Source organism: Miniopterus natalensis, chromosome 1 (genome assembly GCF_054644295.1).
Source record: "Miniopterus natalensis isolate mMinNat1 chromosome 1, mMinNat1.hap1, whole genome shotgun sequence".
Classification (NCBI taxonomy): Eukaryota; Metazoa; Chordata; class Mammalia; order Chiroptera; family Miniopteridae; genus Miniopterus; species Miniopterus natalensis.
Window position 1 is genome coordinate 43,296,888 of NC_142081.1, and position 25,597 is coordinate 43,322,484.

Sequence of the window (25,597 nt, forward strand, 5' to 3'; positions counted from 1 at the left end):
TCTAACAAATTTGCCCCTAATGACCGGAGGCAGATAGGAGTGGGGGGTGCCAGCTCGCCTACCTTGGCGCAGGCCACAAGCTGGGAGGTGGAGAGGGCACACTGGGTGGCAGCGGCAATCACCCTGTTCTGCAGAACCGTGTCTTCAGCCACTTGGGCAACATTCTTTGCCTTTAGTACCAACATGGCAGCGGCATTGGCAACAGCTTTGGCCAAACTCATTAAAACATCCTAAGAAAAAACAAAAGCCTAGTCATTCACTTCTTTTCTCTCCCAGTGACCCTTCAGGAAAATAAAATGCGATATCCACTTAATCACTGTGTGAGAATCCATTCGACCTTTTCCGTACAGTAATTCGAATACTATGTTTGCACTTATTTTTCTGAAATGTGAACTTACCTCTAGAGCTAATTAAGGAAGGAAACTCACATCCTAATAACATATTCTCCTATACGTTCATTAAGTAGCATAGGTTTAAATCTAAAACAGGTTAATTTGAAGAAACGGTTTTTACTTGAACCACTGATTAACATTCACGCCCTTATCCAATACTGAGAGTCACGTCTCTTGAATGTGGTCGATGTGGTGGATCAAGGTGCCAAAATGCACCCGGCCGGGCGTGGCTCAGCGGTTGAGCGTCGACCTAGGATCCAGGTGATCGGGGTTCGATTCCCGGTCAGGGCACATGCCCGGGTTGCGGGCTGCAGCCGATCAATGACTCTCTCATCATTGATGTTTCTATCTCTCTCTCTTTCCCTCTCCCTTCCTCTCTCTGAAATCAATAAAGATATTAAAAAAAAAAAAGATGTCAAAATGTATCCAGATGCCACGAATACTATGTGCTGTAGGAAAAATAGAATTCATGGCCTCCAGATCATCATGCGCCACTGTAACTTGAAAATTTATTTTCTGGATTCCTGCTTTGCACAAGGATCCAAGTGACCACCACAAATTCAGCCACATCTTTGCCTCCAGAGGGCAACGCTGGACACACACAGACAACACCCACTGCTCGGGAGCTGGGGAATGCTCTGAATGTTATTCTCAGTGTTCCGTAGCCTTCCGCAGGGGATGACAGTATTATGAAAAGTGGGCAGGGAGCCTACATAAATAAACTAGCTACGAGCTGTGTAGCTACAGCTATGACCTCCCTGAAGATGCAAGGAGCTTTGAGCCTTTAAAGATCAGTTTATGCTTCAACTCAACAAAAAGGCATTCTGCCTGCAGGATGGAGCATCCTTTGATTTCGTCTACAGCTTTGTTACCCATCTGTGTGACCTGAAGAACCACCACCGTTATATCTTTGCTTTTAATACTGAAGGTAGTTTATTTGGTTTGGAAATGCCTTCCCAAACGTATCCCAAACATAGGAGCCACTTTTAGTTTGAACAAACGTGTGAAGACTTTCTCCCACAGGAGATGTGGTCAGATGTCTTTATTAATTCATCAGATGATAATGAAAAGCACTTTGAGTCCGAATGCAAAGGGCACCCACAGGGTCTCTACAAGATTTCTTATGAGAAAATAAATTGGAAAGTCTGTTTGACCTGCACAATGTTACACAGAGCAAAGGCTATACACCATCCAGGCAAATTGGAAACCACCTTGTAAGTAGATTTTAAAATGGACAAAACCAAGCAGTCTTAAAGGAACAGTTCAATCCAGTTTTTTTAGGGTCTCTGATGTTTACTGGATGTCCACGGAAAAACCAAACCCTCTGGTGCCAAAAGTTGAAGAGGTCTTTGGGATCTGACTGGCATTTGTCCCCCAGACAACTTTTAAAAATTGCTCCCAACACAGCATGCAAAGTTAGAGCTCTTGGACACCTATATCTCAAAGCTCAGTGAAAACCCAACTTGAGTGTCACAAATTATTGACAAGATTTAGGAGAACAGCTTTCCAAAGGGTCACAGTATTCCTTCTCTTGCTATGAATCCGCCTTTGCACAGAGGGACCAAGATTTGGTCATGCAGACACATGATTGTTCTAAAGGGCTTTGTTCGACTCATTTATAGAAATCCCATTCCTCCTATTAATTTTGTCCAAAAAAAATACAGTTAGAAAAAGAATGTGATACTACAGCTATAGCTGCTGACAAGGCCTTTGTCAAACTTTTCAACAAGACCACTATTATGTAGCTCATGTAAAATAAATCTTTGTTAAGTCTGGGAACATGCAGTACATTGAGGACCCAAAGAAAAGCCCTGAGATAGGATCTCAAGAATCTGAAAACGAGAGAGCAAGAAATCCAATGTCAGTAAGCCAAGGGCTACTCCTAACTGGAGAGGCTGCAGGATCACCTTACTATACCGCTGTTTACCCGGAGACCTTACAGAAACAGAAAACGTTCAGGTCAGGCCTCTTCTGGTAAGAAAGCCTCGGCAGGACCAGGCCTTGAACCCGAACCTGAACCGGCTGCCCTCGCACGTCTGAATAGCAACAGACATTGAGAGCAGTTTGCATTTATATGTGATGAAATTGAGGAGAGTAAGCTGACCGCTTCAACACAACTACGCCTAGAAAACCAACTGCTGAATCTCATATTTATGCAATTCCTAAGTACCTGCCTACAAAGAATCATCTACTCTAATACAAAAAGCAAAGGGCTTTTGGGATCTAAGGAGAAGTCAGGATGCAGACACGATTAGCTTGGATTTAGTGGGACATTCCAGGAATAGGGATTGTGGGTCTCGCCCTCCATCATGACGTGAATGTTCGAGCTCTGCTGTGTTACTGTGTCGCAGGATATGAATCAGTCCTACGGCTGCACAGGGCTGTGGGAGCAGAGAAGCAAATACACCTGCGGATGAAGTTGCCTGTCTCGTGTATCACAGGATGCACGGTCAAGTCTCTGTGACCAGTGCATCTTGTGTTGATGAAAGCTGGTAGCTCTAAATAAAATGGTATGCAAAACTGCCACCCACGAAGCAAGAAACTTAAATGCTAGAGTAAAGCTGAATTGATCTTTTCATTCTGAATTCTACAGAATTCCCAAACAGTGAACTATCATAGGATTTGGAGAAGGGCATCTTCCAGAGGACCTGGGCTTGAACTGTAACAATTTAATTAAAATGTATTGATAAATAACTTTCAAAATTAAGACCTTAAGAGAAGGAGAAAGGAGTGAAGGGTATCTGCCCACAAGTATGTGCGAAGAGAAGCTCGTGTGAGCGGGAGGCTCCCAGCAGCAGGCCTCGGCGCCTCATCTGTGGTGGCCGGCAGCAGACGCAGACAAGAGCAGATCCCGTCTGAGCTGGCAGGGCATCAAAGCAGCTGCAAACACTGGCTACAGCTGCTCACCAGGGGACAAGCAGCACACGTCCTTGGCATTGAAAATGAAGGGTGACAAAAAGATACTTCTTCACCGTGCTTGTGGTTTCAGATGACACAGACAGATGACACAGACAACAGACCCACCTCTGAATAAAGGAAGGCCTGTGCTCTGTGTGAGTGCGGTGTTCAGGAGCATGTGTCACTCTCATATGTGGACTTTAGGGTGATAAAACTAAAACCCACCCCCCGCCCTGGCCGGGTGGCTCATGTGGTTGAGCATCAATCCTGTACACCAAAAGGTCGCAGCTTCAATTCCCGGTCAGGGCACATACTCAGGTTGTGGGTTCAATCCCCGGTCGGGACACGTGCGGGAGGCAACTGATTGATCTTTCTGTCTTTCTCTCTCTCTCTCTCCCCCCCCGCTTTCTCTAAAATCAATTTAAAAATTTTTAAACAGTTTCCAAATAGATAAAACAAGATTGGCCCTGAGTTTGTCATTGTGGAGGCTGGGTGGTGGACATAAGGGAGTTCATGGTATTATCCCCTTCACTTCTGTTTCAAGAATGTCCAGCATATTGACCAGTGAGAACAGTTAAATAAGTGTTTTACAATGATGACTGTAAGTGAAATTAGTTTCTCAATTAAAAAAAATATATTTTAATTAACACACAAAGACTTCACCCCCAAGATAATCCACCCCAATCTTATTCTTGACAGCTCAAGGAAGATTTGGTTTTGCATGGCATTTTCCCGGTTTGGATCTAGACCATTGCTTAGGCTCCTTTCCAAGATTATGGGCTGCAGATATCTTACTTGGAATCGCTCATCAGTCTCATTCTCTCCGATCTGTCTCAGAAGATCCCCACTGGCCTGTCCAATGCTTCCAGCAGCCGTCAAAACTGTCTGTCGGGGCTGTGAACACAGAACACACATTGGTTGGGGAGGAAATGCACTTCCTGTGCAGTGCCAACAGACAGGGCAGTGCAAGGAGGGGAGGGGAGCCTGCCTATTGGCTCCTCCTGCACCTAAATGAGAGTCTCCAACTACCTTCCAGGCAGGAGACAAGTGCCCTGGTGAAATCTGCAAGGAAATGCCTGAGGCCTCACACACCAGTGGATTTGAAACGTTCAGCTGGTGGGAAGGTGATTCGTGCTTTATGGAATTTAGGATGCAAACCTCAAAACCCCTTTAAATGTGTATGTGTCATATCTGTTGATTTCTGAGGTTATATCTCATCATGTACTTGGGGATGGCGGGGATGAGAAGGGAGGATTCCTACTAAGAGCACAACCAGTCCTGAATGTCGAACCATAGATTCTGCACCCAGTTCAACAACTGCAAACTCTACAGCGTGATAACATGCCCCATGAGGACGGAAGGAAGAGTCCCACCCCTGGTACCCAAAGGCTGCACCTGTCCCAGCAGAGCCTGAGTGACTGCTTGGCCCAGGAGCTCACCTCTCCAGAAGTAGGCTGCACCGCTTTCAGCAAGTCCGACACCGCCCCAGCGAGGGTCCTTGCAGCTCTGAGCAAGTCCTCCCCGCTGCCCAGGTCGTCGTCCATGAGGGCAGCCAAGAGCTTCACGCCCTTGGACATCTCCGTCAGGTTGGAAGATATGGTGGTGATTGCACATCCCACAGCTGTGTAGTCAGTGTCTGCAGGGTCACCTGGGACAGAGAAGGGCATCTCCATCAAAGGAGGGCGGTGAGGAGTGAAGAGAGCCCAGGTGGGCAGGAGGGACATGGCTACATGGCAGCAGCTCGTCATCCACCGCTCGGCTGGAGTCAGACACACAGCACCGCATGCGCACAGTGAGAAAGACGGCTCCCTGCCTCCAAGGTGCTGCTGTTCTCGGGGGGCCTTCACCCTGAGGCCGCCTACATGGAAATGCTGAGCGCAAGCACCTTTAACATTCCAACTGAAGGCTGAGCATCTCCTGGCCTTTTCATGAGGCCGCTGTCAGCAGCTCAGGGAGGTCAGCTCAGCTGCTGAAACACTGTAATGCTGCACATGAAGCCAGGGTGTTTCCTGGCCCTCACTTGACAGTGCAAGGCGGGGAGCAATGCTGCACCAAGGAAGACTACGACTGGACAAGACAGGGGGGAATGCAGGACGGATCTCGTCGCTCAGACTGTAAGCTCCCAGAAGGGAGAAACTAGCCTCAGCATACTTTGAAGTACATCCAACATATTGATGGACAATGAGAGGAGCTCCGTAAGTGCTTTTTAATGGTGATGCATGATACAGACACAAAGGAATGAGATGTTCCCCACATCTCTCCTGGGTCAGTGGGAGAAAATGCCTGAAGCACTCAGGGTGCCTAAAAATAGACTGTCATCTCATAATACGAAAATCTGTTTCAATCAAAGTACTTTTTTTTTATGTTTTAAACAAAACCACAACATACCACAAAGCCCTTGGGGTCTTACCGGCAGTGAGGTTAACAACTGAAGCTGTTCCAGCTGTGATGGCATCGACTTGAGAGTGGATTTCATGTTTGGATTCGTCAACTTTATTCTGAACCCAGACCCTAGACGCCTGCAAAACCAGACAAGCACATGACACAATCACTGCACAGAATTACCCAGGAAACCAGAGGAGTCCTGCCATAAAATGAGACCAGCATTTTGGCTACGCTCTCACTGGGCCAGCACCAATGAGGCCCTTAAGTCATCTTAAACAATATCTATAACAGGCCTCTTGCTCCCTCATTGAGGCTAAACAGTATGTAAATTCTCCATGTTTCTTATACTGGTTACTTTTTTTTTAACTTTTAAGATCTTAGAAAAATTCTATTTAGGTGAATTCAATAAAAATGAGAATAACTGATGTCTTGTGATAATACTGCATGTTAGCACCAACAATTATTGCTAATGTATACCTTGGTTTTAGAATGAGGGTGTTTCAGCTTGTGAGTCTTCTCAGTCAGCATGGGGACTGTCTTCTGTTTACAACATGAACGTCATGTAGATATGACACCTTTCCTGGCAGGATTCCGGGGGGAGGGCAGTTAAGACCCCTGTTCTGGTATGACCTTAGGCAAATTATGTCCAGGTCCTGCACCTCACATTTCTTACACTGTAGGAACTCAATGGTCTTTAACAACCTTCCCAGCTCCTACAGTTTATGTTCACATGAACCTATACAAAGCAAATTATCTTTTCTGGCATTTCTGGACTAAGCCAACAAATGACCATTTATACTGATAATGGCAACCCTACAGAAATATAAGGCTCTGATCTGCTTCCTAAAACATTCCAAAAATATCAATCTAGGTTGAGGATGTGTCTAGCACTAATAATATTTTTTACATATTAATTTTTTGAAAATTGGTGAAGCAGGAATGTTAAATCCAAGTACATTAAAACTCTATCTTACAATTGTGCTGAATTTGGGAGTCTGCCATATGTTTAACTCTGAAGTTCCCCAGGGCAAAATGTTTAATGATTTTGGGCACTTGGGAGACACGGCACTGAGGACAGCAGCACCCTGCGCGTATACAAATATACAAATGAACAGCGCGGCGTTCAGGGAGAACTGGGAGGCAGCTTGTCCTGGCTGGACAAGACGAGCTACAAATTGTATCTTGGTTCCGGCCCCTATGATGGCCCCGTCAGTCCTAAAACAGGGATTTTCAACCCTGGCTGCCCAACAGAATCACCTGGGGAGGTGGAAAAGCACCGATACTCAGGCCCCACCCCCAGCGACACAAACTTGTTTGGCTTGAGTCTCAGGCTTTGGCCTTAAATCCCCTCAGGTGATTCTAATGTGCAAAGGAGGGCTGAGAATAACTAAAATGTAGATTCTGATTCCGAAGTCTGGGGAAGGTCTAGGATTCTGCGCTCCTCCAAATCCCCAGGTGTTGCCAATGCTGCCGGCCCCCCCCATCATGATGGGCACAGCAAGGGGCCAGGTGATTTCATGCAGCTAACTACCCTGCCCTGCTGAGAAGCTCAAGAGCAGTAACCCAGTGCTTCTCAAAGCACGGTCCCCAGAAAAGTGGCAGCAGCACCACTGGAGAGCTTGCTGGAAATGCAAATTCTCAGGCCCCACCCAGACCTACTGGGTCAGAAAAAGGGGAGAGGCCCAGCAATCTGTATTTTAACAAGCCCTCCTGGTGATTCTGATGCATGCTAAAGTTTGAGAACCACTAGCAATAAAAAAAAGCAGCTAACACTCATTGAACTCTCACGTGTTAGGTGCTGTGCTAACTCTGCACGTGATTTATATTATCAAGGCCTCATGACCACACTACTTATGGGCGACAAAATGGAGGCTTGGAGGAATATGCCAGAGTCACACAGCCTCTGGGCAATGGAGCTGGAATTGAGCCCACATGATGTGACTCTAGGGTCCAACTGGTTAGCCCTCACCAGTTACTGCCAACAGCCAAGAGCACCCTATGAGTCTCTCCTCCTGTGGGTACAACCTAGAGATAATGACTCATTATATTGGAAAAAACATAGATTTCTACTTCACCTGGCTGAATCCAGACAGAATGCATAGCCCTGTTTCCTGCCTGGGTAGACACACTGAATGGAAACCATGAACAATATTTACCATATCCTGGCCGAGAGGTGGCAGTGAGTCGAGCTCGCTGAGGTCATCCTGGGCCTGCTGGACAGCGTGCATGCTCGTATTGATGGTCCCCATGAGGGCCTGCTGGGCCGATGTCTGCACGACAGATGGACACCAGAGGTCATACCATGCTCTCATCCCTGACAGCCCTCTACACAAAACAAGGTGGAACTGAACTCTGAGTCATGTCAAAGTGGCCCAGGAAACAGCTCAACAACTGCCCAAACCACCTCCCATTGGAGAGCTTAATTAGCTGACCAGAGGCTTGGAAAAAGTCCTTGCAGGAGAGCTAAAGGGATCCAATCCTCGGGTACCGAGGACAAAAGATGCCAGGCATGGGAAACATGTGTTACACCAGAACTTTTCCTGGTAAACAAGTAAGGATTCTACCTGAACCTACAGCCAAAATGCCTCTTCAGAGTCAAATTACTTCTGAGCTTTCAGGCTCTCCAGTTTTCAAAGAGTTCTTGCCCAATACCACAGGATCCCTGAGCAGACCCAGGAGAGACACTGTAGCAGGTAGATCATCACCGTGGAAGGAACAAATGATCCACTCGGGGGAGAGTGTGGCTCACTACAGACCTGGTCTATTTCTCAGACTCTCCAAGGGGTATCTAAGCTAATTAGCAGCTTGATGCTGCTAAGGCAGGGAAGCAGGTTTCTACCTCTGAGTCACCAGTCACATGGAGAGGCCACTGTTTCTCTTCCAGCCCAAAAGACAACTGTGACCCTAGACAGAAAGTTACCAGAGCCACCCAATTAAAAGGAAACAAGCTGAGAGTTAGGCATCAGGACTGCACAGCTGAACAGCCAGGGTCCAGATGGCAGCTAGCAAGAAAGTGGATGACACATAGCCTATCCCCACAGCTGGTGCCCCTCTCTGCACACCAGGGACGGCACCCTGAGGTGCAGGGCGAGTGCCCGGGGAGCCTCACCAGGGGGGGCATGTGGCCGCGGTGCATCTGGCCAACCATGACCTGCTGCTGCGGCGAGGGCATGCTGCCAACGTTGAAGGTCTCGGGCCCGCTAGAGCCCGAGCGCATCACGGCTGGCAGTGCCACCGAGCCGTGCTCCACCTTCCCCGTCCGGTTGAACTGCTGCTGCAGGATGGTGGACCTGTGGGGGACAGGCATTTGGTCACTGTGAGATGGCTGCTCACGTGGAGTGTCAGACACCCCAGGTGTAACAAATGTTTGCTGCTTTACGCTGCGGAGGCCAGCTTAAAAGATGCACTCACAGACAGAATTGCGAACAAAGCTGCAGACTAAAATGTGCTGTGGAAGAAGCCTGAGGTGAATGCTTTTAAAATAGTAACATAAATAACCACTCCCAATGGATTTAATAGGTTCATGGTATATGCAATCAGTTGCTCTTAAAAAACACACACAGACAGTTCTATAACAATGATGTTCCAGGCATACATGAGTTTTGGATACACTGACCTATTCAGTAAATCCTACTGAAATAGCATTCATTCAATAAGTATCTACTGTGTGCCAGTTTCTATTTTAGATGCTGGGAATATAGATCATTTATCCTTAGCTTGAAGAAAGAAGTATGAAAATAAACTTAAAGAAAGTCTCCCACAGCTTCCATCCCTTCCTACAGGTCCAATGCCATTGACCATGGAGGGTGTTCAAACACCCTTGGAGCCAAGATGACGGGTCAGACTGGTACCTCTTCCAGATGATTTCGTCCTAAGTCTGGGAAGACTCCTAGGACATCCAGTAAAACGCAATATGTCAATTTTTTACGTCTTAATATTTTCTTCAAATGAATGGTGAGTGCAGAAGACTTTGAGCATATGAAGTGAAGAATTCTGAGGATGGCATATCTGCCTCAGTAGCCCAGTGGACAAACCCACAGGGGTAGTCTGGGGGAGTCTGTGTGCGTGTATGGGAGGGTTGGTGAGCACTAGCATTTAGGGGCAGGGCCTCTGTCAATAATCAAAATAAAACATATAAGAAGGTATTATCATTATTCCCATTTTATAGATGAGATCAAAGGGGCAGAGACCACAAGACCACAAATTAAAAGAACAGCCCCAAGATTTGAACTCAAAGTTTGGCTCCATAGTCTATGGTCTTAACCACCCCCCTCTGCTGCATCGTAATATATATATATCAAGGGCGGCTGGAGCAAGTGGTCCATACACACTAACACCTCCACTGGCTGATCCCTCCCCCCAAGGGGACAGGATCAAAAAAAAGCTCACTCTCCAGCCCTTTGATGAAAAAGATGCAGATTACGGGATTTACATCAGAAAGGCAGACCAGGACTCCTGAATATTCACGGCCTCTGAAGAGGAAGATGGAGTTAAACACATCTTGTTTAGTGTCTCCCTGAAACCCTGAGCCCCCAGCTCCCTAGACACCCATACCAGTGGTCTAGGACCACACTTCAATAGGCAAGACTCATCTCCACCATCCACTACCATCTCCTCCGCGGGAAGGGCTTGGAGCAGCAGGCCCAGAGCTGGCAGGGGCACACCCGCCAGGCAGCGAGAGGGTGGTTCTCCAGCTCTTCACAACACTTACTTTTTTGGGGAAACGGACTCTTCTAACATAGTTGACTCCTCATCGCCCTCTAGTCCAAATCTATCTTTACTTTGTTTCTGGAGGTAAAACAAGATACAAGATGAAAATCAGCAGGTCTTTACACAGAACCTTTTAAAAGGTGCCACACAAGCAAAAATGTTGAGGTTTATACCAAATTCCTTACATTGGATATTTAATAAGTTACGGGGGGAAGGGGAAGGAACAAAGGCAATAATAACAATAAAAAAGAAATTATTTAATATACAGAGATAATGTCTTCTGCATTTATTATTGCACAGACCTAATTTTATATAGTTAAAATCAAGACATGGATATTCATATTTTAGTAGGACTTGGTTATTTGAATGGGCTGTATCTAAAAGCTCTAGAGAATCTGTCTGTATACCACTATGGCATATAACCCTATTATATTTGGGGAGTAAAAATGACAACATGAAAAACGCAAAGGATATTTTCTGACCCTCAGTATGGGTTTCTATGGAGGCTGAAAAGTCTAATGTAACTACACAGGGAGGAAGGTGCCAAGGGGTTAGTTAGGTTCACTCATTAGCTAAGTGAGGCACTATCACTAATTAATTACCCAGCAGTAAATGATACAGATAATCTGCAGCAAAATCAGAAATTCTCATAGGACTTTGAGGTCAAAGACATCAAAGATTAAATTAGTGAATCAAGTACTTCAAATAAGGTGTGTCCCCTCCCAGCCCAGGTAGCTACAGCGTCTGAACCGAGTCTTTAATAAAGGAGCCTTGCTTCTCCAATTTGAGTCAGTAGAAAATACCTTTTTGAGGATGATATCAATGTAGCCTGCAATCAGCTGGGATATTTGCTCTCCCTCGGTGGTTTGTACCGAATAGTAACTTTCCTGATACTCCCCAAAATCCTGGGGGCGGAAAAAGAGCATTAGAAGAAATGTAAATAAATTAGATATTATTATATTTAGAGGTGAAAAGGTCCAGGTTCAAGATGCCATAGACTCCAACATCCTTGCTCTCCCAACCAAATACCCAAAAACGTACCTGACAAACAATGGTAAAAGGGCTCCGAAAGCGAAAAAGGCGAACTAGCTGGGGACCTCAGGACTTAAGAAGCCACATCTTGTGACTTCTTGGGTTTTATTTTATATCCCTTTACCCCTAAGGTTGGGTGCCAGATAGGCCTGACGCTTAGAACCTCCAACAAGCAGTTTCTGAAAAGCCTGTTCTCTCTGGCCAAAGGACCAGAAAGGGGAAGCCCAACAGAGACCTAGCTGGGAGTCCCAACCCAGCCCCACAGCCTGGGCTGGCATTCCCTGGCAGCCACAGGGCAGGGCATCCCGGCCCCTGTTCCACCACCAGGCAGGCAGGTGGCCTCATCCTTCCGCAGCCGTGGCCACAGTGAAGTCCTGTGTCTCCCTGTCCTCCACCCAGTGGGTAATAAGACTCAGGTCCAGTGGCTTCTGTCTCCCTTCAAGAGGCCACCATAGCAGGTGTCCCGGGTAAGTGCCTTCTTCCCTCACAGACAGCAGCAACAAGGTTTGAGCAAGAATCCCAGCAGTGTCAAAAGAACACAGTGGTCCAGAATAGCACTGCAAAGTTCAGAAAACGGGCCGTCATTGCAACTAAAGCACACAGAACTAGGCTAGGATACTGTACACTAAATCTACATAAGGCGACTGGTAAAATAGAAGGTTTATATAAGATCAAGGGTCTTCTAATATACAACCAAAATATCTAGGATTCAACTCAAAATCACTATTTATATCCAGAACCAGGACAACTACAATATGAATAAGAAAAGATAAGCAATTGATGCCAATACTGAGATGAACTGGATGTTAGAATGATCTGATACGGGTTTTAAAGTAGCCATCATAAAAAAATGTTTCAACTATCAATTAGAAATTCTCCTGAAACAAATGAAAAGATTAGGAAGTTTCAAAAAAGAAATGTAAGTCATTAAAAAGGACCCAATGAAAATTATACAACTGAAAAATTTAATAGCCAAAATAAAAAAAAAACAGGATAGGCTAAATAGTCGCATGGAGATGAGAGAGGAAAGAATCCGTAAAACTCAAGTTAGTAAATCAGAACATTAGAGAGAAAACAGAACAAACAGAGCTCCAAGGATCTACAGGACAATAACAAAAGATCTCACTCCCAGAGGGAGAGAACATGTAAGACCAAAAAAAAGTAGTTGAAAAAATACTGGCTGAAAACATCCCAAATTAGTGAATGCCATAAACCTACAAAATAAAGAAGGTAAGCAAAGCCCAAATAGAAGAACCCCTAAGAAATCCACACCAAGAACTTAAAAAAAAAATTATTTAAGTGAAACAAGGAAGGGCATAGAAGCAGCAACAGGAAAGCCCAGGCTGAGCTGCTCTGGCTCACTGGGAAGTCAGAGAAAAGGGGGCCTTGGAAACAGGTTCAGGGGTTAGCCCCAGACTAGCTGCCACTGCCCATCGCTCCCCCTGGTTGCAAGTGTCCTGGGGTCCCTTGGAGTTCAGGAGATGCGTCTGTGGGGGAGGGAATGGCATGGGAGTGCTCCCCGAAGGGAGAGCATGCCCACACCAAGAACTTATGAAAACCAGGGACAAAGGAAAATATTTGAAACAGCCATAGAAAAGTGACACATTATCTAGAAACAAACATACTATCTACAAATGAACCTGAACGACAGAAAATCTAACCTGAAACCATGGAGGCCAGAAAGAAGTGGCGTGACATTTTTCAAGTGCTAAAAAATAAGAACTGTAAATTTCAAATCCTGTATCAGGCAAAATTAACCTTCGCAAATAAAGGGGAAATAAGGACATTCTCAGATTAAAAAAACAAAACTAAGAGAATGTGTTGTTAGCTGACCTACCTTTTAAAAAATGGCTAAGGGAGTCTTTCCGAACATAAGAAAATGGTAACAGAAGGAGGCTGGAAAGTTTGAAAGGAAAAGAACCACAGGATAGATAAAAATAGAAATAAATGTAATAGACTATCCTTTACCTCATAAGATTTTTAACTCATATTTTAGGGTTGAAGCAAAAGTTACACCACCATCTCATGTGGTGTTCAATGCACATAAAATATTCAAACAATTAAACTCAAAAAGGGGGAGTGTAAAGAGACCTACATGGAAGTAAGGCTTCTACACTTTACTTAAAGCGGTAAAACAATGACACCAGCAGGCTGTAACTAATTTCATGTGTGTATGGTAACAACTACACAATTACTAAGAACACCTTACACAGAGATACACTCAAAAACATAAAGAAAAATGGAACTCTAAAAAATGTCCAAGTAACCCACAGGAAGGCAAGAAAAACAGAGGAAAAAGAAATAAAGGGAATAAGTAGAAAAAAAATTATAAAATGGTAGACTTAAGCCCTAACATATCAAAAATTAGCTAAAACCACAAATGGTTTAAACATGCCAATTAAAAGACGGACAGACACTGACAGGGTGGATTTAAAAAACCAACAAACCACAACCCAATGCTATGCTCTCTACATGAAACGCATTTCAAACATCACAATATAACTAGGCTGAAAGTAACAGGGAAATATATGATATGCAAACATTCATTTAAAATATATGATATGCAAACATTCATTTAAAATCTGAGTGGCTATATTAAGATAAAAAAGGTTTGAGAGTAAAAAAATGTACTAGGAAGAAAAAAAAATGTAACAATAAAACAATTTCTCCGTTAAGACAATAAAGGAAACTTAGATGCATAGAAACCAAACAGTGGGCTTCAAAATGCATGAAGCAAAAAGTCACAGAGATGGAAGGAGATACGGGAAAAGCCAGAGTTGTCGTTAGGAATTGGTGGACTAACCAGATGGCAAATCAACAAGGCTAGCGAAGGCTGGAACGCCACCGTTACCACACAGGGTGCGCCTGGCGTTCACGGAGCGCCCCACTCACCAGCAGAGTCACATTCCTTTCAGTCACTCAGAGAACATTCTCCAAGAATGACCATATCCTAGGATATGAGACAAACCTTAAAATGCTAAGAAGTAAAATTATATATTATATGTTCTTTGACCGTAATACAATCAAAGTAAAAAAATCAATAACGGATGGCAGGAAAAGCTCCAAATACTTGGAAATTAAATTAAGGCTAGAAATAGGAAGGAAACAAATATAAGTATAAATTGAACCTTATACTCCAATAAAAATAATGATAATTCACTGTTTGTTGCTTGAGGTAGTTACTGAGATTTGTAACTATTTATTTTTAGGTAAAATTTTGTTTTTAAAGAAGCAGTACTTGGACCTAGTCTAAAAGGCCAATATTACTATAGGTGTGCAATAAAACATAGCTGTCCCTGCCCTACACATTCCTGCCTTCGCTTTCTGTCCCCCACCCCCACCTCAGAGAGCCCCTTTCAACCCTTTGGAAGCAGTTTCTTCCAATACAAGTCCTCACTTAGCATCACTGACAGGTTCTGTGACTTTATGGGAAACAATGTCTGGAAACAAATCTTACCAAAGGCGAATTGATACAAGAGTTAAGTTCCTACGGCATCTTATCAACGTTATAATGAAATGATGTTACCTGAGGGTTTGCTGTATTTCTAAACAACATGTTTATATTAATTTCTTGATTTAATATAAAGCGAGAACGTAGTTCTCTAAGGTTGAACACTCATTTTTAAGGGCCGTGCAGGTACAGCTGTTACTGACAATAGTAAGACAGAAGGTATGTTTTCTGAAGGTTTCTTCCAAGTGGCGTGAGTCTATCAATCAATGATCAACTTAAATAATTGATTACTCCCTCCAAGGCCACTTCCTTACAACTTTTTTTCTGATGCCCTATGATGAGATCTTGCCTCAATGCCAACTGATAAGTTGAGTGTTAAGTAGAGCTAAAGAACAGTCCACTTCAAGAGTTGCGAAGAAACTGACAAATCTTAATGTTCTTTTTATTTCTCTTATTGCTCAACTTGCCCTATTAATTCCCTCATGTACGTGTGACTATTCGTTAAGGCTACACAGTTATACTCTGCTTAGAGCAGACACTGAGGCTCGGAGGAGGAGCTCAGGGCTCTGAGGGCCTAGGACGGCCACACTGCTCATGTTTTCCATGTATTTCACCCTGGGCATTTCATCATTATCATGTCATTGGATCCCAGCAACTCTGGGAAACAGGTATTACTATCCCCATTTTACAGCTGAGGAAATGAAGGCTCAGAGAGGACAGGTAACTTGAGCAAGGCCACCGAGCTGGGAAATGACAAGCTGGGTTTGAATACTCCCCAAAGTCCGCAATGTTTCCACTACAGGGCATGTTCTCTTTCCAGGCAGGCTGGGAAAACGCCCCTCAGCAAGAGCTCACGGTTCTTAGGAACTTCAACAACTAGAGATGAAGAGGGAGCCTTTGTGTGGGCCTCAGGGCGTTCGAGTTTCCTTAGGGAATGCTGGGGATGGCATCAGGGGAACAGAAGGCTGAGAGAGGCTCTTTGTGGTGAAGGAGCTGAGACGGTCTTACTTAAAGCACCAGAGAGGAAGGGGTGCCAAGGAGACCCAGCTTTTGCCATCTCCATCAGCTCTGGACCAGTCCCCAGCCCGCCCCATGGACTCGCCATCCATCCCTCTCCACACTGCTCGCTGACACCAGGGAAACCCAGTGGACTGTATAGTGTCTCCTGCCCCGTGATATTGCCCGAGGCCACGTGCCCCCCCCCCCCCCCCGCTGCCCTCGGCCAGTCCCTACCAAGGTGAAGCTCTTGGGCGAGGCTGCCCAGCGCTTGACCGTGGTGAGCGGCCACTCCTGCAGCACCTCCTTGGTCTTCTCGTCCACGCGCATCACGGAGTCCTTGGTGATCCCCAGCAGGCGGGGCACCAGCTTGTTCTTGCCTTTCATCTTTTCCTGAAACAGGAGATGCCAAGAGTCAGTGCTCTTCCTCTCAATCCATCTGATCTTGCCAAATAACCAGTGATTTTGCAATGCTTTCCCTGTGATCAGCTTACATACACCGTGTTTCAAAATAGGCAGGGCTGCTGACTCTTAAAAATCTTTTATGATTATTAGTTTTAATAATTTTTAAGAAACTGTAATCATGCCTATTAAAATAATGGATCCCTACTCATCACTCACGCCAGAACAAATTCGAAATAGGTTGATAATTTAGGAGAAACATACAGGTGAATATGTTTGTGATCACTGGGTGGGAAATGACTTTTTAGTAAAAACACCAAAGTAAAATTAAAAAAACATAAAGGAAAAGATTAATAGCTTTAACTACAAAATATATGGACTTCCGTAAATCTGAAAAAAGAGAGAGTTAGGAGAAAAAGAAAGAAACCTCACCACATACAAAATGGAAAAGCAAGCGACCGGGGAATAAATATTTACAACAAATACAAAAATAAAAAATTTCATATATTTTGTATGTGAAATCAACAATAATAACTAGCAAATAACATTTTCATGTATATAAAAGGCAGATTAAAAAAACTAATACTCAGAATTGAAGAAGGTATAAAGGGGAACCACGATTGATGGGGATTGAAAATGGCAAAGCCTTTGTGGAAGAAGATGTGTCAGTAACGATCCAAAGCTTTAGAAATGTTTCCACTGTAGACACATCTTGCTTTTAGCAACTTATTCAAAAACAAGTTATAAGTGGGTGTGAAGATAATGGTGCAAGAAGGCTCGCCTGGAGTTTACCATAGTGAAAAACTAGAACTAACCAAATTTTCAATAATAGGGGATTTGATTACGGTACATAAGTAACAGACCGCTCTCCAACTCATATTATAGGAAAACAACTGGAATCATGGCAATAAAGTATTCACAATATATGATGAAATAGAAAACAAAACCGTTTGCACAGCACAGTCCCTACAGGAAATAAAATTTTAAGCATAAATTTTAATTAAACATATTAAAAGATAATTAAAAAAATAAAATTTCATTATGTGATAAAATGGTGGCAATGACCATCTCATGCGATTTGTATTGTTTTTTGTGTGCTTTTCCTCATATCCAAAATTTTACTTAGTGCACATCTTTCTGTTGTCAGGGGGGAAAAACTCGAACTTTTCCAATAACATTTGCTATAACCGAGCAATGCCTACGCCACAATTCTCCAAGGAATACATGTACAAATGAGCACGCACACAGTGTGTATATATAAGTGGGCGTGAGTACGCGGGGACAGGCACTCAGCACAGGGCAGGAGTGTGCCATGTGTTAGAAAATATTTTCCGTTCATTTTCAAAGCGTCCTCTAAACGTTGGCAGCATCGGCGGCGGCATCGTTGTCATCCCTGATTTGAAGGGGAGGCCCAGCAGCTCACCAGGGCAGCCAGCAGTGAGTGGAAAAGCACGATTAGAGCTCGGCTTTGAGTAGCTCAAAAACACCCCCGGCTTCAAAGGCAGGCTGCCGGCCACGGTGCGCTTCTGGTGGACGCAATCAGACAAACGCAAAAAGCACCCTCTCCTCCCCCATGGGCAGCTCATAAACTGTCGGATGGTGAAGGTCATAGCGCACCTCCAGCTCCCCCCGGGGGAGGGGATACCAGCCTCGGGAACCTGCCCGTCCGAGGAGGGGACTAGGCATTGTGAGAGCCTCCCAATCGTTACGAAAAGCAGAGGAGAGTCAGACCCTCTGTGAAGAGAGGGCGGTTCCTCAAAAGGTGAAATCAACACAGGCAGAGGATGCCAGTTAGTCTAACTTGGCTTCAGGAGCCACATGGTCACAGGTGGAGGGGCCCGGGCAGCTAGGTTAGTCACACAGGGGGAAATGAGATGGTGGTCAAAGGGGACAAACTTGTAGTCATAGGAGGAATGAGTTCTGGGACCTAACATACAGTTACTGTGACCACAGTTAACAATACTGTATCATATACTTGAAAACTGTAAAGAGAGTAGATCTTAAATGTTCTCAACATAATAATAAAAAATGGTAACTATGTGAGGTGCAGGATATAACAAACCTCACTGTGGTAATAATTTTGCAATATATACATGTAACAATTCATCACACTGTATTTCTTAAACTTACAGTGTTATATGTCAATTATATCTCAGAAAAGTTGGGGGGGGGATGGCATAATGTGATCGTTTTATATGAAGCCACTGAGGTGTTTGATAAAATTCAGCACCCACTCAATATAATTATTGCTTTAAAATGCTGGGCTATGTGCACTTTCTCAAAGAGTATATCCAACCTACCATCAGTGTCCCACTGAATAGAGAAATGCTAGACAGAAACCTATAAAAACTGGGATCTGAACAAGTTACCCTTTAACATCTTACCCATCAACATTATTTTGGAAGTTCTGGAATATGCAGTATGATACATATATTTTTTCAAATTTTAAGCATTACTTTAGAAAATGAAGGAACAAATTTACTTATCGCTGTGACTGTTTATCTTGTAACAAGATACCAGAATCATTTTTGAACTACTTACTTTGAAATAATCATAGATTCATAGGAAGTTGTGAAAGCAATACAGAAAATAAAAAAATCAGATACAACAAGTGTGTGTCATAATGAAAAGAAATTGAAGCCCTAACACACTGCTGGTGGCCCCTTTAGAAAATAGTTTGGAAGTTCCTCAAACAATTAAACAAGGAGATAACATATATCCCAGCAATTCCACTTGTAGGTATATATACCCAAGATAATTCAAGGCATACATCCACAGAAAAAGTACATGAATGCAAACAGCAGTATTTAGTCCATAGGTGGAAACAGCCCAAATGTTTATCAGCTGATGAATGAATGAACAAACAGCACACTATTTATTTCTCTAAATTTACTATATGCATCACTGAAACTGTGTGTGCAATCTGATGGAAAATGTTGAGGATGCAAGAAATAAATTTCATACACGAAGGACTTCAAAAAAACTCAAAATAGATGGAAAGTGATGCCCATATCAGTGAACATGACAACAATTTAATCTCTGTCCCTACGATGTGTTGGAACTCATCTGCCACCTGTTGCCCTTCAAAATAATGAAAAAAAAGGAGCTTGTTCTTCTAAAACAAGCAGATCTCACCCTGTGCTCATGACGGGGATGGGGAGCCAGCATGGTGAACGCAGGTCAAACAAGGTCACCCTAGCTAAGATAGCACAGCCCAGTGGTTAAGAACATGGGCTTTGGAGTCAGAGAGGCCTGAATTCAAGTCCTTACGCTGTAGCTGAGTCATCCCATCTTCCTGGGTTTCTGTTTTGTCTTTTTTAAAACAAGTTAATAGTAATAGTTCTGCCATCGTTGTATTGCTGATAGATTTAAATAAGATATGTCTATTGTTTATTAAATGTTATTATTACTAACTGTCAATATTATTATTACTCATATTGGGAAACGGAGTCATTATTACCTAGAAGGCATCAGCAACATCCAAAAATTCATTGACAAGTTAAAACTCCCACTAAATATAAGAAACTCAACTTCTTAACTATGTTTCTTAGAAATGAAGTGATTCACCCATGTTTTCCTCATTTGCAAGGGCCTGATATTTTCTGGTGTAAAACTGAGAGCAGCTGAAGGCAAGAGAGGACTAAAATAGAGTGTGCGAGCTCACGACGCACAACGCGAGAAACGAAGCTAATGGGAGGGTGTTTCAGTCAGCCTCCCTCTGAAATTCACAGGCTGAGCTTAAAACAACCACCTCCTTCTTCTAGCGGGAAGACAAACAATTCTGAGGAGAACAGACCTAAAGGCCACAGGAATCCCAGACCCACCCACAAGTATACATCTTACGCTCCTTATTGACCACAGGAATCTGATTTGGTCTGCAGTGGTCAACGACCTTCACTTAGTCCAGGGCACTCTTGACAGTCTTAAGTGAAATATCCCCAAGGGAAAGTCCTGAGTAAAAGTGAACAGCCCCCTGCAGTGACTTCAGAGCAGGGACAGTGAGCCAAGCAAAGGCACAGATGCCCGGAGGACCACGGGCAGTCAGACGCGCCCTCAGGCCATTCTATTGGCCAGGTGCTGCAAACGGCAGGGCTCTAGGGACGGCAAACCCACCTTAACAGCAAACACTTTGACCGAAGAAAAAGAGGTGGCAGAAGCGAACACTCCCTCCACCACCCGCCCGACTCACCTTCACCAGGAAAAAGGACACGCCGTACGTGCGCAGGGACCGGGCAAGTTTCACGTACTTGACCTTGGCCTCTATTTCACTCATCTCTCCACAGTTCTTGTGCTCCTGCAGGAGTGAGAGGAGCAGGGACTCGTTACGGCAGCTCTGCCAGCAGGCGGACTGGCTGAAAGGCAGTTGTTCAGTGTGGGGCAGACAGTGCGGCTACGGCTGATCAGCAAGCAACATCTGTGGGGGCGACCCCTCCAGGAACACATGCTCCTGCTCACCAAGAGTCGGAGTGCACAGGACGCTCCAATGCAGCGCTTCCTAACCAGAATCGGAGCCCAAGCTCCCTAAGATTTCACAGCTATAGGCACCGATTCATGCGCGTGCAGCGTGGCAAGAACAGGGTCCATATAATTAGAACCCAATTTTCAAAGGACTCCGTGTACCAAAAGGTTCAGAGCCGACACTTTAAATGAGAGTCAGCCGGGCTGGGCATGGCTCAGCGGTTGAGCGTTGACCTAGGATCCAGGCAATCGGGGTTCAATTCCCGGACAGGGCACATGCCCGGGTTGCAGGCTCGGTCCCCAGTCGGGGGTGTGCAGGAGGCAGCCGATCAATGACTCTCTCATCACTGATGTTTCTGTCTCTCTCTCTCGCTCCTCCTTTCCTCTCTGAAACCAATAAAGATATATTTTAAAAAAACAAATGAGAGCCAGAAAAACGTTCTTGTCCAGGGGAGGTATCAATCTAACATCCATCCACAACATACAGTTTTCCAAAGAGCAGGTTATACAAACACCTGGGCATTGTCACACTTGGAAACAATACTTGGTAAAAAATATGTCGTAGATACATGAAATTTATATTTCAATTTATATTTACATTTCAACATCAAAGATGACTTTTTGATATTTTGGATTTACTAGAGTGATTGTTTCATGGCAAAGTTGATGATAGGGCTTTTCTTACGGGTTGCCTAGAATAAACAACTCTCTTTTAGAATAAACTTGAATTTTAAAAAGGTACCAGTTCCCAAATTCTAGCTTCAAAAACCAATCTCTGGACAAAGCAGCAGCTTGTAGCCTCTTCCTCAGTGCCTTTTGATGGCAAATCACCTTGTTTTAATGCGACCAAGACGCCTTGGAAATTAAATATATGCATGTTTTTTCTAAGAAGGGCTAAGTAACCTTTAGCAAGAAGTATGGATTAAGATACTAAATCCCCCCAAAGTAGAACTGTCAGCTTCTTTACTCTTGAGCCAGGAATCATTTCACATATAAGCCGAGCACATGCAGGGGATACAAAACCAGCACGTGCAGAGGCCCCTCTGATGCCAACACGCGAGGCGAGGGAGCGAGGAAAAAGATCGGGTCACGTTGCCAGTACCTGAAATATTCTCTTCTCAGCGCCTCTCTGCTTGACGTATTCTTTAGGCAGGAATTCCTTCAGGCTGAGAGAAAAAGGGAAAAAAGCACAGCGATTATGCTCTGTGATGAGAGGGAAAGAAAAGACTTTTTGTAAAGCTCACAGTTTAGCCACTAGTATTTCTTGGTTACAATGAGTGACAAACTGCCACATCCCACAATGCACTTCAGTAGGACACAAGTATAAAACCAGCCTGGTGCCAAGGGGAAGCTAACGTCCTTAAATACGAAAGAATTTCCAGGATACATTGTAAAGTGACTACACAGGAATGTATAGTGTGCTGCCCTTTGTAAGAAAGGGAGGAAGTATTTTTCATTTTATATTGTTAATATGTATTTTTTCAAACAATATAAGGACATGCCCAGTGCTAATAAAAATGATTCTCTATGGGAAGAGGGAATAACAGGGAGAGGGGAACAAAGATGAAAAATAAACCTCTGAAAATATTCCTTGTAGTATAGTTGTTGTTGTTTTTTCACTTTAGAACCACATGAAATTGCAAAGATGGGGGGGGAAAGCAGCCTAAAAATCTAAAGCAAACCGAAACAAATGAACTTAACAGTATATCAAGTTGACAGTGTAACTGCAGAGAGAAAAATGATTTCAGGTGACCCTGAAAAACAGTCTTTGCACTATGCATCCCTAGTGAGATACACTTAAAGGTGAAATGAACCACAGTAGACCTGTCAAATAGCGATGCCATTATTTTACAACACTCTCCCCCCTCTTCTCTCTATACACACACTCTATATAAAATTAGGATATTACATGATATGACATGTTACATATAATTAAGATAAAGTGAGTAATTATGTTAGTTGTGAGTAACCAAGATTTTTAGCAGAAAAGACATAAAAATATAAAGCCAAAAAAGTTAGATGAAAACCCTGCAATCTTTCATTCAAATTGGAAATAAAGGCCTGCATATTGGATTCATTTTCCTGTTCCTGAAAAACATTAATTTTCTAGGTGTGTCCTCTTAGGAGGCTAAGGACAACCTGCTGGCAATCAGCACCCCCAGCACCTTGGCCAGGTGGTCTGCAAATACCATTCCCCACTAACAGAAATCAGAGATCCTCTGAGAAACGTCTGCCTCTAGCTCTGGGCCAGGAAATGTGCACAATATTCCTGTGCTGCTTATGCCTGGTATGAAGGAAGCTATCAAAATGATTGGAGCCAACATTAAGGGATATCCATTGACCAAAAATAGGACGGCTTTTAAAAAATCTTATATTAAAATAGAGAGAACAGTGTAATGAGCAAAGCACCCAGCTTTGACAATTATAACTCACGACCGTTCATGACTCACCTACTCCTCACCCACGTCCCCTTCCCAGATGGGGCAATTTGAGCATCAAAAAGAATGATCACCCCAATGGGCAACAACACAGAAATATAAAAATCCATAAAGACCCTTTAAAATAATCATTGGTCACCTTAAGAGGTGCTAAGGCATCCACCCATACTGAAAACTGATCAAGGGAAAGAAACGAAGCTAATAAATGCAGAAGGAATTATAGAAGTCTAAAACCGTCATTTTACAACTGTTAAGGAAGCAAGGAATTGATCAAAACAAGCAAGAGTGGCTGCTAAAACCAATAAGTGACATGTTAATGGGGAACCTTATAATAGATGGATCAGTCTGATCCAAAACCCACTGATCAATTTTTGCATTAACCAAAGTAGGATAAGCAGACAACATATGCCTCCTGACTGAAGCAACAGGAACTGTACAGCACCACCAGGAAGCAATCCTGGCTGTCAAAAAAATAAGTAATTATATAACTGAATTTGGATTTAATTAAGAGCCTAGATCTAAATATTAGTTCACAAAAAGAGAGACAGAAGGACATTGTAAGTGATACAATCACCCAAATCTCAACATGGGAAATTTTATAAAAATAACCCAAGTTCCTCAGAAATAAATGGCTTGTTGGTGGAAGTGACAGTAACAGGTTAATAGAGTTTTAAGAAACAGGCCTACTACAGAGCTACAAAAACAATGGCAATGTAGTGCTCACATAAGAACAGAACTATATAGGTCAATGGAATAGAGTTGAGAGTTCAGAAATGAACCCTTACCTTTACAGTCGATTGGTTTTCTTTTCTTTTAAAATTAAAATATAGTTGGCCTATAATATTATATTAGTTTCAGGTGTACAACATAGCGGTTTGACATTTATATATCTTACCATGATGTGATCACCACACTAAGTCTAAATACCTCTTTCACGGTAATTAATTTTCAACAAAGGTGCCAAGACACTTTAAAGGGAGAAAAAGCTTCTTTAACAAATGGTGCTGAAACAACTGGATATCCACACGCAAAACAATGAAATTGGGACTCCCTTCCTCACATCATACACATAATCACTGAATTATATACTTTCAATGGATGAACTGTATGTTATATGAACTGTGTGTATCTCAATAATACGATTTAAGAAAACAATCATATCAATCAAATACAATAGGTAGGCTTGTTGGATCCTGAACTAAGTATTCTGTGACATTTTTGAGACAGTGGGGGAAATTTTAACACAGACTGGATATTAGATGCATACTAAAGATGAGTATTAAAGATTAATTGCTAATTTTCTTAGGTGTTAGAATGGATTTGCAGTTGTATGTTTTTTTTTAATTATTAAATTTCTTTTTTTTTTTATTTGTCAGAGAAACATACTGAAGTACTTGCAGGTGAAATGACATGCTGTCTGGGAGCTGCCTTACAATACTCCAGCAGAAGAGTAGGATGGAGAGGGACAGGGCAGGGCATGGCTCTGGCTACGTTAAGATTTGAATAGTGATGCCCGTTTAATTTGCAAACTACCTGCAGACAACAGTTGTAAGTACATTTCCTGGAATTTCTGGGATCTAGGTCGGAGTACCAGCAGAACACTCTGGGCCTATCAAGAGACCCCGAGTCCGTCAGCAGGAGGGGTCTGACAGATATCCAAGCAGCACCTTAGATGTGATGACTATCGTTAGCAATGCTGTGGACAAAAATGAATGATTGAGCAACAGGAGTCATCCACGCTGCAAAAGAGGAAGCCGAGTTCAGAGAGGTAAGGTGACTCAGCTGAGGTCACAGGACTTGTTAGTAGCAGGGTTGGTAGCAGGGAGCCTTTGCCCTCCCAGACCCAGAGCAGACCCACACAGCTGTTGCAGGCTTTCCCTAGGAAGACACTTAAAATGACAGTGATGCAGTATCATGAGTAGGTCGTGGCTGTGGGGCTCTGAACAGTAGCTCCAACACCATCAAAAAAGGGAGACTTGGCAAAGGTTACTAAAGCACCCCAAAAAGAGCCCCATGGCAAACCCTGTCCGAACTATGAGTGTTACTAGAAGAACAACAGACGGTGGTGTCCAGTGGCCAAGCAGGGATATATGCTGGGCATTTATGGCGAGAAAGTTCTGTGCCGCAACAGGCTGCCCTTCATTGAAATTCTGCAGACTGACCCTCCCATTCCTCAGTAGGTGCTGAATCTCTCACTCTTTGGTAGGTACTGAAAACAACTTCCAGAAGCTTACACTAGATGCTGCAAGAGTCAATTTGGGGAAGTTTATTGCCAGGTATTTTAAAATGTGAAGTGAGTGAATGTGCATGTGTGGCATGAATTTTCCCGAGTAATTCAGCAAAGTGCACGGTGTCAGCACGAAGCTGGAAGGAGCAGGCGGCCTGTCATCACCGCCTGCCAGGCCCGGTGAGGCAGCCCACCTCAGTTGCTGTTT

General features: G+C 43.6%; 1 protein-coding gene across 1 annotated transcript in view; it reads right to left on the reverse strand.

The window, feature by feature from the left end:
• TLN2 (talin 2) overlaps positions 1-25,597 on the reverse strand; it is a 391,554-nt gene that overhangs the window by 125,627 nt on the left and 240,330 nt on the right. The window contains exons 10-20 of the mRNA XM_016208572.2: positions 21,827-21,890; positions 20,456-20,560; positions 16,102-16,257; positions 11,189-11,290; positions 10,387-10,463; positions 8,785-8,965; positions 7,832-7,945; positions 5,701-5,809; positions 4,730-4,938; positions 4,086-4,184; positions 63-230 (exon numbers count right to left, since the gene is read on the reverse strand). Of these exons, the coding sequence (XP_016064058.1) occupies positions 63-230; positions 4,086-4,184; positions 4,730-4,938; positions 5,701-5,809; positions 7,832-7,945; positions 8,785-8,965; positions 10,387-10,463; positions 11,189-11,290; positions 16,102-16,257; positions 20,456-20,560; positions 21,827-21,890 (1,384 nt within the window). The remainder of the gene's footprint in view (positions 1-62; positions 231-4,085; positions 4,185-4,729; positions 4,939-5,700; positions 5,810-7,831; positions 7,946-8,784; positions 8,966-10,386; positions 10,464-11,188; positions 11,291-16,101; positions 16,258-20,455; positions 20,561-21,826; positions 21,891-25,597) is intronic.